Below are 13,141 nucleotides of genomic sequence, written 5' to 3'. Positions count from 1 at the left end.
GTCATTGCCATAATGATGCTGAGATCAGAGAGGTTAAGCTACATACCCAAGACCACACAGCCTGAAAGTGACACAGCTGTTCCAGGGAGATTCTTCTGAGATATAAATAAATGCTCTATCAGGGAAGGGATGTCATCATCATCTCTTTTTGTTCACTGATAGATCCCAAGCGCGTAGTGGTAGGTGCTCGGTAAACCTGTGTTGGATGGAAGATTCAGAGAATAAATGATGCAGCTGCAGTTGCAGGAAAGCAGACATGAGGAGATGCTGTCTAGGACTCTGCCCTGAGACTGATGTCTCCCCCGTTCTCTTGCTCTTGTCCCTTTCGGGCGCCAGGACGTCTTCGGTGATACCCATGCCTTCCAGAGACAGGGGCCTGCATCCCAGACACCATCACCTCGGCTCCTGCGGCCCTTTGAGTCAGTTCTTGCCACGCCCCGTGGAGCCCCCGTCCATCAAGGGCATTTACTACCGCAGGGCCCGGAAGCTGGGAGCGCAGGACGCCTCCTGGACGGCGGACCTGAAGAGGGAGATGCTGGTCAATGTGGGGGGCAAGCGGTACCTCCTTCCGTGGAGCACGCTGGACGAGTTTCCACTGAGCCGCCTGAGCAAACTCCGCTTCTGCCGGAGCCACGAAGAGATCGCTCAGCTCTGCGACGATTACGACGAGGATAACCAAGAGTTCTTCTTTGACCGCAGCCCCAGCGCTTTCGGGGTGATCGCAAGCTTCCTGGCGGCAGGCAAGCTGGTCCTCCTCCAGGAGATGTGTGTGCTGTCCTTCCAGGAGGAGCTGACCTACTGGGGGATCGAAGAGGCCAATCTGGAGACATGCTGCCTGCAGACACTGCTGAGGAAGCTGGACGAAGTGGCCAAGCTGCGCACGGAGGAGACGCTGCAGTGTCGGGCAGCCGGCCGCCCCACTGTGCACACGTCCCGCTGGGCGCTCTTCATGAACCGGCTGCAGGAGATGGTGGAGAACCCGCAGTCGGGGCTCCCCGGAAAGGTCTTTGCTTGTCTGTCCATCCTCTTCGTGGCCACCATGGCCGTCAGCCTGTGCGTTAGCACCATGCCGGACCTGAGGGCAGAGGAGGACAAGGTGAGTGTTCCGTCTCTCTATCGGGCGTGGTGCCCGGGACCCGCGGCACTGAGGGCCCACAAAAACGTTTAATATCGTTGCAAACAAGAAGGAAAGAGGGACTTCCCTGGTGGTCCAGTGGTTAAGACTCTGCCCTTCCAATGCAGGGGGTGTGGGTTCGATCTCTGGTCAGGGAACTAAGATCCCACACGCCACACAGCCAAAAAAAAAAGAAAGAAAGAAAGAAATGAACATGACCCAGTGTGAATTGTAATCATTTTCACACCGATGCAGTGGTAAAAGATAATTTTATACATTTTTTTTTGAAGAAGGAAGCACATAAATGGCACCCATGAAAGTCATGAGGGGCCCTGCCTCTGGTAGAGAGCCCCAGGCATTGACAAAGCCACCGTGGTCTTAGTGGGCTGAGCTGGCCCAGCCCGGCCTCTCCTGGCTCTGTGACCACTGGCGAATTGCTCCACCTCTCTGAGCCTCAGTTTCCTCCTCTGTAAGACGGCTCACGTCACTATGAAGGTGCACACAGTCCATGCACCCATCGCGTGTTAACTGAGCAGCTACTCTGTGCCAGGCACTAGACCAGAACCAGATTCCCTACCTCCTTAAGCCAACCTTCTCGTGGGCATCTCAGCTCCATCGTCAGATGAATAAACTGAGACTCAGGCCACTTAGCTTCCTTGGAGTAACCAAATGAAGATGCCGATGATGACAGAGACTCTCGGCCCTTGTTCCTGAGCCTCCCAATCAGTCCCACCGGATGGGGAACTCACAGATGAGTTGATTTGGAAGTGACCCTGCCCCAGGAGGCCAGGGCAGAAATGTTTGCTTGCCCACTCCTGCCCTCTCTTTCTGGGAAGCTGTGGGAGACTGCCCACACCCCCCAGGGGGCCAGATGGTCTGAGAAATGAGATAAGAATCTAATGTTTTGTTGGGAAGGTTATTGGAGAGCTTCAAACTGAGAACTGGATTGTTTCCTAAGCTAAAATGTTGCTCTATAATCCTCCATGGCTCCACAGCACCTAATTTATGGAGCTTACATTATAGCAGAGAGAGAGCCGATAAATAAAACATATACATACGGCAGTGCAGGCTGTATACGGTTTATAACTGGTGTCAGTTGACCTAAGTTCCCTTCTCTTAAACATGTATCCCAGGGCTTCCCTGGTGGCGCAGTGGTTGAGAGTCCGCCTGCCGATGCAGGGGATGTGGGTTCGTGCCCCGGTCCGGGAGGATCCCACGTGCCATGGAGCGGCTGGGCCCATGAGCCATGGCCGCTGAGCCTGTGCGTCCGGAGCCTGTGCTCCGCAACGGGAGAGGCCACAGCAGTGAGAGGCCCGTGTACCGCAAAAAAAAAACCCCACAAAAACAAAAAAACACCATATATCCCAGGGAGGATCAGAGAACTTTCCAGATAGAGAGGACTTAGATGGAGAACTAGCCAGTGCTTCACACCCGGAGTAGGCTGTCAATAAATTTTTGCTGAATAAAATGTATCTTGTTCAATATTTTGTCCTAAAGGAAACCAACCAAAACGTTTCGAGTTTCAAACAGCTTTTTTCCCAGTAGAGAGGACTGTAGCTCTGATTGTAGGCAATTTTTTCATTCTTTAGCACGAAATCATGTAATTTAACAGCCTGCTTGTTCACAGAAATATTTACATGTGGACGCTGCAGTAAAAAGATTAGGACAAAGTAAGGGGCCTCCGTCCCCCGTCCCCTAACGGTGCCTTTGATCCCCGTTGCTGAGGAAGGATCCCTGGATTTTTCACAAGCCTGTTCCTCTTAGGGATGGATTTTCAGGGAGCCGGGATTTAGATTGTACAGAGGGACAAGCTCTTTTCAAAGCCTAATGCTTTGAAAATTACCCAGGGTACGAACACAGGTTGGTGTAACAGGGACTTGGAAAATTAAATTAGAGGTGGGTAAGAGGTCCGCAGAACCGGGGAATCAGGCAGGCATTTCTACTCGTGGGACAAGGGAGGTGATGCCCCCGGTCCAGTTGCAACCTCTGTGCAACTGTGAAGCCACCCCTGGGTGTTCTGCCCAGAGAGGGGCTGGGAGATGCAGCCCTCCAAAAAAATGTGTGTCTATTTCGATGGTGATTCAGAGAGCCTGGAGGCTGAGAACCAGGCGGGCTTCGTTTTTTCAAACTGCGCCCTTACATTCACATAAAAAGATGATGTCCTTTCCCGGCCACACGTGCCTGGTATTTCGTATTTGTCCTCTGGGACATCAGCCTGAAAGCAGCGATTCAGCACCGACTGCAAAGCTGGACAGCTACTTCTGGGGACAGGAAGTGCCCAAGAGGTGTGAGGGTTCAAGTCATCCTGAGGGGATGTGACTTGCAGAACACCTCCATCAGACACGGAAGAGGTGTCACGCGGGGTTAGAGAATTAGCACACCTGTGAAGAAAGCATTTTCCTTGCCCTTAATTCTTCTAGCTTCTTACAGCAACATCCCTTGAGTAAACTTGGCAGTTGGGGTGCAAGGTCTGTGCCTGAGATTGCAAAGTAAGATGGAGGAGGCAGGAGGCATTGTGGACGGGAAAGACCAAGCCAAGTGCCTAAGTACGTCCAGAGCATTCAGACTCTGCTGGGTTCCCTGGGGGAGCTCGGCCCTGAAGGGATGAGAGAACTGATGCTTATTAAGAGCCCTTCAGGAGGCTTGCATTTCACAGGATGGACTTAATCCTTGTAACAGCTTAGGGAAGTGAATACCACTTCTACCCCCATTTTACAGATGAGGAGACTGAGGCTCAGGGAAGCTTTTTATCACTTTCCTAAGCTCAAAGTAGGTAAGGGGCAGAGCCAAGATTTGAGCTCACCCCTGCCTGGCTCTAAAACCTGACCCCTTACACCCCTTCTTCCAATGCTCGGCCCTCTACCTGTAGGCTAGACCCTCAGCCTCAATGGCACTTAGCATTTCTAAGGCATCTGGACTTTGCGAAGTGCTTCTCTGTCCAGGGTAATGGTTCTGAGTGCCGACGCCCTGGGTTTGAATCTTGGCCTCATCCCTCAAGAACTCAATGATCTCAGAAAAGTAACTTAACGTCTTTGAGCCTCAGTTTCCTTATCTGTAAAATGTGGATGCTATTAGCCCTTTCCTCAGGGGGTTATGGTGAAGATTAAAAGAGTAAAAAAAAAAAAAAAAAAAAGAGTAATTCGTGTAAAGTGATTGGAACAAAGCCGACACACGGGAAGTGCTCAAAAAATGTTAGTCGTCATCATTATTCACTTATCAGGTACTAGTTAACAGGAAGTCACCACATTTGTCCTTTTATTCATTCATCAACAGTCACCGAGTACCTACTAAGTCTATTCTTCTAGATGCTGCAGATAAGACAAATTTCTCACTTTCCTGGAGCTTATATCCTGAGCATCCCAGCTCCGGTTTTTAAATTGAGGTGAAATTCACATAACATAAAATTAACCATCTTAAAGTGAACACTTCAGTGGCATTTAGCACATTCTTAAGGTTGTGCCAACGCCTTAAGCCAACACCTCTATCAAGTTCCAATACATTTCCAAAAGAAAACCCTGGACCAATCAGGCAGCGGCGCCCCACCCCCACCCTCAGCCCCTGGCAACCAGCAGTCTGCTTTCCGTCTCTGTGTCCCTATTCCAGACACTTCACATAATGGAATCATACAATATGTGGCCTTTTGTTTCTGGCTTCATTCACTCCACATAATGTGTTCAAGGTTCATCTGTGTTGTAGCCTATGTCAGTACTTCATTCCTTTTCGGGGCTGAGTCATATTCCACTGTCTGTAGATGCCACGATGTGTTTATCCATCCATCCAGTGATGGATTCCTCAGGTTCTTTGCTTCCCTCCGCCCGAGTCCTCTACCGGGGCTGTCACCCCTGCCATTTAGCCCTAGCACCCTTTCCTTGTAGCCCTTGCCTGGCCTCTCTGCGGGTCAGAGCACCTTGTCCGCCCTCTGGGGGAGTCAGAAGGTCATCAGGCTGCTACAGCTGAACACATGGTCCTTTTCTCTTGACCTTTTTCTTCCTCCTTACTGCTGCTACCTGGCTCTGCTCTCGGACGAGTCACTCTGTTTCTCTATGCCCCCATTTCCTCGCCTATAAATGAGGACAATGCCAGCACCTGCTCAGAGGGAGGCAGCAGGACTGACGGTCTATTCACGATGTGCCGGCACAGAGCCAGCGCTGGCTACGTTTACCCACCTTTGGGATTCGTTCATGCCCCTCCCGCCTGCGCATTTGCTTTGTCCCTCAAACTCTCTCCCAGCTCCGTGGGACCCCTGGGGACAAGCACAGGAACATGCTGTCACATCCCCTCCTGTTCTAGCTTCTACTTCTGCCCGGAGGTTTGCCTGGGACTTCGGGGATGTTGCGAAGGGACACACTCTGGATTGCATCTGTGCAAAGTGCACTGGATGGGAGCAGAGCCTCGGTGCGGTTGGGGGTGGGATGGCGGGGCTCTGCTTTCCCCGCTCCCTTGTGCCCTGTGCTGTGCTTTCCGCGTCTCGCTGGGGTGGGGAAGGAAGGAAGGCACAGAGAGATTTTTTTTTTTTTTTTTTTTTGCGGAACGCGGGCCTCTCGCTGTTGTGGCCTCTCCCGTTGCGGAGCACAGGCTCCGGACGCACAGCCTCAGCGGCCGTGGCTCACGGGCCCAGCTGCTCCGCGGCATGTGGGATCCTCCCGGACCGGGGCACGAACCCGTGTCCCCTGCATCGGCAGGCAGACTCTCAACCATTGCGCCACCAGGGAAGCCCGAGAGATTTTTTTTTTTTACAGAGAGATTTTTAAAGACCAGGTGGAGCCACTGGGGGCCCTTGATGGAACAATTCCCTCCTGGCGCCGGTACAGCTCACCTTTGGGGCTGCAATTTCCTCCCACTCCTCCCTGCCTTTGATAAAAAGTCTCGTGCTGGAGCCAGTGTCTCCTCCTACCTGGCCCCTTCTTGGATCATGGATCAGCTCCATAGAGAGAACTGGCCGCTCTGTAGCTTCTCTGTGTTCAGTGACATTTGGTAATGGCTTTACGGAATTCTTCTTAACCTGTTTTGGGAGTTTGTGGGGGCGGGGGGAGGGGGGGGCGGTTCCCTGCCCCCTGCTGTGTCTCCCTATATCCCAGCCAACAAGCACTATTCCCCATTTCCTGTATGGGCCCCCCTTTCCTGAGTATACATACTTCATGCTGTCCCTCCTGCCTCACCACGCTCCCCTGGTCTCTGTGCATCCAATTCCTAGCCCCTCCCACTCAGAGTCCCCATGTGCCAGGGTTGGGGAGTCCGGGGCGGCTAGCACAAGGGAGCCAAGGGTAGGGGCAGGGCTGGGGAGGAGGGACGGCGGCTCAAGGCGAGGGCGACAAGGGAGAGGATCGTGGAAGGGGCCTGCATGAGGGGAGGAGGGCAGAGAGACCTGGCTCTCGGGCAGCGCAGCGGCATGAGTCAGCACCACCAGGTACCGGAAGGGGGAGGACCGAGGCCAGCGCCAGAGGCACAAATGATGGATTTCACAGCCAGGAGGAAGGAAAGGGAGGCAACTGGGTGGAACTGCTGAATGGAGCAGTGGCACCAGCACTGAGCTAAGCGGGTAAGACGTGGCCGATTCTGGCCTCATTCCCAAAGAGGGAGATGGCAGGCATTGCTGTGAGAGAGACAGAGGGTGCAGGGGAGGCTCCAAGGTCAAGACTCTGGCCCCGAGTCCCTCCCAGATGGAACTTCTAGAACTGGCCCTAGCTGCACCTGCAGCCATCTGCCGGTCAGCCTGTCCAGATGGTCCCTCCCGGACAATGGCTTTGTCCTCGGCAAGCCCTGGCCTCCCTCTGACCCCAGAGCCCTTCAGAGTAGCTCTGCTATGGAGCTTCGGGAAAGGATGGGGCAAGGCTGTGGGCCTCACTCCCTGCCTCACCCAGACTGACTTGGCCACTCAGACTCAAACTCGAGGTTCTTTTTATTAAGATATAATTCATACCCTCAAATATTCAAGTGCACAAATCAGTGGGTTTTAGTGTACAGTAACGCAACCATCCCCACTAATTCCATAACGTTTTCATCACCCTGAAAAGCAACACTGCACACACTTCCAATTATTCCCCATCCCCTCCCCGCCCCCATTCCACCAGCCCCAGGCAACTGCGAACATACTTTCTATCTTCATGAATTTGCCTTTTCTGGGAATTTTATAGATGTGGAATCATACAATATATGGTCTTTATGTTGGCTTCTTTCACTGAGCATAAGGTTTTCAAGGCTCATCTGCTTTGTAGCACGCGTCGGGACTTCCTTTTTTTTTTTTTGGCGGTACGCGGGCCTCTCGCTGCTGTGGCCTCTCCCGTTGCGGAGCGCAGGCTCAGTCGTTGTAGCTCACGGGCCCAGCCGCTCCGCGGCATGTGGGATCTTCCCGGACCAGGGCACGAACCCGCGTCCCCTGCATCGGCAGGCGGACTCTCGACCACTGCACCACCAGGGAAGCCCAGGACTTCCTCTTTATGGCTGAATAATATTCCAACATATAGAGAGATCATATTTTGTTTTACTCATTCATCCGTTGGCGGGCATTTAGCTTGTTTCCACTTGTTGGCTGTTATCAATCACACTGCTGCGGACCTTCATGGACAAGTTTTTGTGTGGATGTGTGCTTTCAGCTCCTTCGGGTATATACCTAGGAGCGGAACTGCTTGGTCATACAGCAAATGTATGTTTAAGTTTTCTGAGGGACCACCCACCTGTTTTCCACAGCAGCTGTGCCACTTTACATTCCCACCAGCAATGACTGGGAGGTTCCAGTTTCTCGACATCCTCACCAACACTTGTTTTTCTTATTGTTGGTTTACTATATCATATTAGTTTCAGGTATACAACAGAGTGATTCGATATTTTTGTATCTTATACTCTATTTAAAGGTATTATAAAGTACTGGCTGTATTCCCTGTGCTGTACATTACATCCTTGTATCTTATTTATTCTATACCTAGTAGTCTATACCACTTAATCCCCTTTTCCTAAAACTTGTTATTTTTTGTCCTTATAATCACAGCCATCTTAGTGAGTGTGGAGTGGTATCTCACTGTGGTGTTGATTTCCAACTCTGATTTAAAAAAAAAACAAAACAAAACTTTTCTGGATGGAAAATTTGGAGCATTTACAAAGTAAATAGAATAATCTAATGAACCCCCAGTAGGTACCCATGTCTCAGCTTTCCTGATTGTTCACAGTCTGCCATTCTGGTTCTCTCTCTCTCTCCACCCCTTCCCACCCACGACCATTTAGCACCATGATCATTCATTTTATTTTTATTTTACAGTTTTATGGGTGACATTTACATACACTGAAATGCACAAGTCTTAGCTGTCCAATGTAACAAATGGGGCACACCCACAGCCTTGTTTAATATGGAATATTCCCATCACCCCAGAATGTTCTTTCAGGTCCGTTTGTGGTCTTCTCTACCCCATCCAAAGGCAGCCACTCTTTTGGTGATTCTGTCCACCTCAGGTGAATTTTGCCCGCTCTTGGACTTCACCTGGATGGAAACATAGCCCCACATCCATCTGTGACATTCGTCCATGCTCTCACACCATTCACCCCTCCGGCCTACGGGGGCTGGTCATGTTTCTCTTCATTGCAGGAAGGAATCAGAGCACGCCTCATTCGTGGTGACAAGCCCCTCAGGGGGGTGACCAAGCATCCCCGTTTGTCCAGGACTGAGGGGAAGTTCTGGTGACCTGGGACTGTCTGTTGCTCAACCTGGAAAGTTCTGGGCAAACCAGGATGAGTTGTTCATCCTACCTACAGAATACAACAAGAAACTTCCTCAGAGACAGGGTGACTTTTTTCTTTCCTTCCATTCTAGTTTTCTTCAAATATTGCCCGGCCTGGGAATTATTTTCTCAGCTCGAACCCCATAAACCCCTGCCATTCCAGTGCCGGCCGCTAACAGGGCATTTGTCTGAGGACCAGTGCTGGGAGGTTGGTTTAGGCTGCAGGGCGGAGCAGCAATGCAGGGGGTGACTCGGCAGGGCACTTGTTGCAGGGCAGGGAGGTGGCCGGTGGGAGGTGGGTGGTGCATGCTTGGAACATCCACAAGCCAGCACCAGAGGCAAAGGGAGGAAGGACCCACAGGGCCTCCTCTGCCTCCCAGGAGTCACCTTCCTGAGCAATATATTGGGTCGCTGGTCTGGGAAGACTATTCCCAGGCCACACAAGGCTCTTACGCAAAAGAAAAAAACTCCCAGAATGTCAGTGATGAAAGAGGCCTTATCGAGAGGATCTGGCCCAGAGGCTGAAAACCTTCCAGGTGCCTCTGAGTCAACAGGAGGCCTCGCCAAAATGCAGATTCCTGGGCCTCACTCCAGGGCTTTGATTTTGTGATGGGGTCCCCAGAATCCACATTGGTAACAAGCGCTCTAGGGCACTCTGATGCAGGGCTTATGAATCAGCTTTGAGAAATCCTGATTCTGTTCCACCCTCTCCATCAGAAACTAAAGCACAGAGAGCGGCAGTGACCCCAGAAAAGTCACACAGGAAGTTTGTAGCAGGACGGGGGAATCAGGATCCAAAACTCCTGAGCCTTCCAGAGTCCTGAAGCAAACCCCAGGCAGTCTCGGCAAAGACCGCTAGTGTGTTGGAGAATTTCCTCAGCCTCCTGTAAAATCCAGGATAGGAGAAGGATAGTTCCCCTTAAACAGACCAGGCAGGCTATGTCTGCCACCAGTGAATCATCTCATCCGGGTAGCTACAATGTTTCACGTACCTGCGGAGGCAGCAGCCTGCTAACTTCTTTACCTGCGTCATTTCCGTTTGTCTCAACCCTCCCGAGGCAGTGAACCAGGAGAGAGAGCTACCCAGCACTGGACCGGCGAATAGAGATCAGGACGGTCCAGCCAGTTTCTTTCTTCAAAGGCCAGACAAAAAGATTATTTCAGTTTAGTATTCCTGTGAGCCCAGGCACTGGAAATAATTTCTTTTTCCAGGTCAGAGGTTTTTAATCCAAAGAAAACTGTGCCTGTCAACATCTTGCTTTTCACTCAATCAGCTGGCTTTGGTCATTGGTTCACTCATCTGTCATAAGATACAGATGATAGAAATATAGACACAGATGGAGACAATATAGAGATAGATGCAGATAGAGATGAAGATGTAGATGTAATATTTAGAGTCAGGTTCTCAACTCTAGCTCCACCTGAGAATCATTGATGGGGCTTCTGGAAAATTCTACTGCTCAGGCTAAAACCTAGATCAAGTAAATTAGAATCTCTGGCATCCCGACCTGGACATCAGGATTTTTTCAAAGCCCCCCCCCAGGTGATTCTAACACATGCAGTCAAGGCCGAGAACCACTGCACTAGACCAGAGCTTCTCCAACCTTACTGGGCACACAATTCATCGTTAAAATGCAGATTCTGGCTCCGCAGGGATGCCGTGGAGCCCAAGATTCCATGTTTCTAACAAGCTCCCAGGGGAGGCTGATGCTTTAGGTTCCAGGGCACACTTGGAGTAGCAGAGGGGCTAGCGGAAGTCTCTGTTGGGGGCAGGGGTAGGGGTGTGAATGACACAGTGAGGAACCCACTGGAGCCCCACCTGGCTGGGATCTCAGGAGGGACATAGTTGCAATCCGCCTCACAGGGTTGCCGGTGTCCTCTCTGCCTGCCCCAGGCTCCAAGCCCCCAGAAACCATGTCTGCTTCTCTAGTCCTTTACCTCCAGAGTCCAGCATGGGACCTTGGCGCAAGGTGAGTCCTCCATGCAATTTTGTTGGATGAATGAATGAGGGATGGCGGGCAAAGTAGTTGCAAAACAGCGCATAATCTCTGGGAGGCCATCTACTATGAATGTGAGCTCAGACAATTTATCTCAGCGCTCGGGACCATTTCCTGGGCCATAACTGAAGCCGGCTGCCTGCTCACGGCATCACTGTGGGGCTTAAGTGACAGCACCAGAGCAGTGCCTGGTACACAAGAGGTGCTTATGTCATAAAGGAGAAACTTGGCTGCTCTAACCAAGAGGCCTCACGATAGAACAGCTTTCAACACGGTAGAAGTTGGTTTCTCTCATAAACAGGGACTGAGGTGAGTGGGCGGCTCTCATTCTGACACCTGGATTTTTCCCACCACGATGCTCATCCTTCCCAGGGCGTTGGTCCAATCTGCTGATTCTAAGCTGGGGTGCAGGGCCATCTGGGTTGTCCTGGCTCACAGGAAGGGGAGAAAGAGTGTGCAGGAACTCACGCCAACACTAAACTCCTGGAACTGGAGGTGGCATGCATCCCCTCTGTTTATATTCTGTGGGTGGGGGCTTAGTTATGTGGCCATGCTTAGCTGCAAGGGAGGCTGGAAAAGTGGTCTCTGATCTAGCTGACTGGCCATGCACACAGCCACAACTTGAGAACTATGTAAAAAGGGGGTTTTGGTAGATGACTAAGAGTCTACAACAGGGCTCCATCGATGTATAGCTAAATGATAGATAGATAGATAATATATAGAATATAGAGACCATATACTATACAAAGAATATATAGAGATATATTGAATGTTTAATATATGCTATACTTAACATATCAGTATATTGTGGTATGTATTATATAATATATATTACGGTAATATATTATGTGTATTATAAATATTAATATATTATAGAATATATTAATACGTGTTAATATATTATTAATATATATTCAACATATAAAATATAGAGAGAATATACATTTAGTATAGAGACCCTGCATATGGAATCGATATCGGTATCATTACAGATGTATGGAATTGCTTTTCAGTGTGGTTAGTTCGCCATTTCCGTCCCCTCTCTACCCTGCGTTTTGTCGCCTCTCCAGGGCGAGTGCTCGCAGAAGTGCTACTACATTTTCGTCGTGGAGACCGTCTGCGTGGCCTGGTTCTCCCTGGAGTTCTGCTTGAGGTTTGTCCAGGCTCAGAACAAGTGCCAGTTCTTCCAAGGGCCCCTCAACATCATCGACATCCTGGCCATCTCCCCCTACTACGTGTCCCTCGCGGTGTCCGACGAGCCCCAGGGGGACGGCGAGAGGCCGAGCCGGAGCTCGTACGTGGAGAAGGTGGGGCTGGCGCTGCGCGTGCTGCGGGCACTGCGCATCCTCTACGTGATGCGCCTCGCCCGCCACTCGCTAGGGCTGCAGACGCTGGGCCTCACGGTGCGCCGCTGCACGCGCGAGTTCGCCCTGCTCCTCCTCTTTCTCTGCGTGGCCATCACCCTCTTCTCTCCTCTGGTCTACGTGGCCGAGAACGAGTCCGGGCGAGTTCTGGAGTTCACCAGCATCCCGGCCTCCTATTGGTGGGCCGTCATCTCCATGACGACCGTGGGCTACGGAGACATGGTCCCGAGCAGCGTGCCGGGCCAGATGGTGGCCCTCAGCGGCATCCTGAGTGGGATCCTCATCATGGCCTTCCCGGCCACGTCCATCTTTCACATTTTCTCGCACTCGTACCTGGAGCTCAAGAAACAGCAGGAGCAGCTGGAGGCTCGCTTCCGCCGCCTGCAGAGCGCGGCCCCGGCCAGTGAACGCGAACTCTTAAACGACGTCAAAGACCTGATCCTGGAGGGCCCTGCCTTGCCCATGGCATACATTTAACTCAAAATCCACCCTGAATATTCCAGATCTTCAGCCCATCGCCCTCGGCTTACCTGAACTGGAGAGCGCCGGCACCTACATCACCCAGTGGCGTGTTTCTAGAGCTTGGGGGTCACTCCCAGGGCTAGGAGGGGCTCGAGGCCAGAGGTGTTTGGTTGGGTGATTCTTGACCCTGCTGGCCACGACGTCCACGTCACTTGCCGTTTCCTCTCTCCCTGCCCCTCGCTGGGCACAAGCAGGTTCGCTTTCTGGGTTAGGTCTGTCTCCCTTTAATCTCGTTTCCTCTCCTGCAGTCTTCAACAACCCAGGCTAGCTTCCAGACACCTAGAGAACCAAGCCTACAGAATTCCATTCCTCCCCGAAGACCCTCCTTACTGGGCCAACCCACCGCCAGGAACTGGAGGGTTCAGTCACTGCAAACCCTTCTGATCAGATCTCTCCACCCAGCTCTACTGGGGGTTCTAGCCGGGGTCAGTTTTG

The 13,141-nt window shown here is 51.6% G+C and overlaps 1 protein-coding gene across 1 annotated transcript; it reads left to right on the top strand.

Annotated features, from left to right (window-relative positions):
- Positions 1-256: 256 nt before the first annotated feature.
- KCNG4 (potassium voltage-gated channel modifier subfamily G member 4) lies at positions 257-12,661 on the top strand. The gene is made up of 2 exons (XM_065898411.1): positions 257-1,096; positions 11,891-12,661. The coding sequence occupies exons 1-2, from the start codon at positions 257-259 to the stop codon at positions 12,659-12,661; spliced, it is 1,611 nt and encodes a 536-aa protein (XP_065754483.1).
- Positions 12,662-13,141: the final 480 nt, after the last annotated feature.

Source organism: Phocoena phocoena, chromosome 20 (assembly GCF_963924675.1).
Source record: "Phocoena phocoena chromosome 20, mPhoPho1.1, whole genome shotgun sequence".
Lineage (NCBI taxonomy): Eukaryota > Metazoa > Chordata > Mammalia > Artiodactyla > Phocoenidae > Phocoena > Phocoena phocoena.
This window is presented reverse-complemented; position numbering and strand designations above follow the sequence as displayed.

Bases quoted from the DNA above. Each gene is read 5' to 3' on its own strand.
- KCNG4 (XM_065898411.1), top strand. From the start codon at position 257: ATGAGGAGATGCTGTCTAGGACTCTGCCCTGAGACTGATGTCTCCCCC. The intron at 1,097-11,890 runs GTGAGTGTTCCG...TCGCCTCTCCAG, and splicing joins TGAGGGCAGAGGAGGACAAG to GGCGAGTGCTCGCAGAAGTG.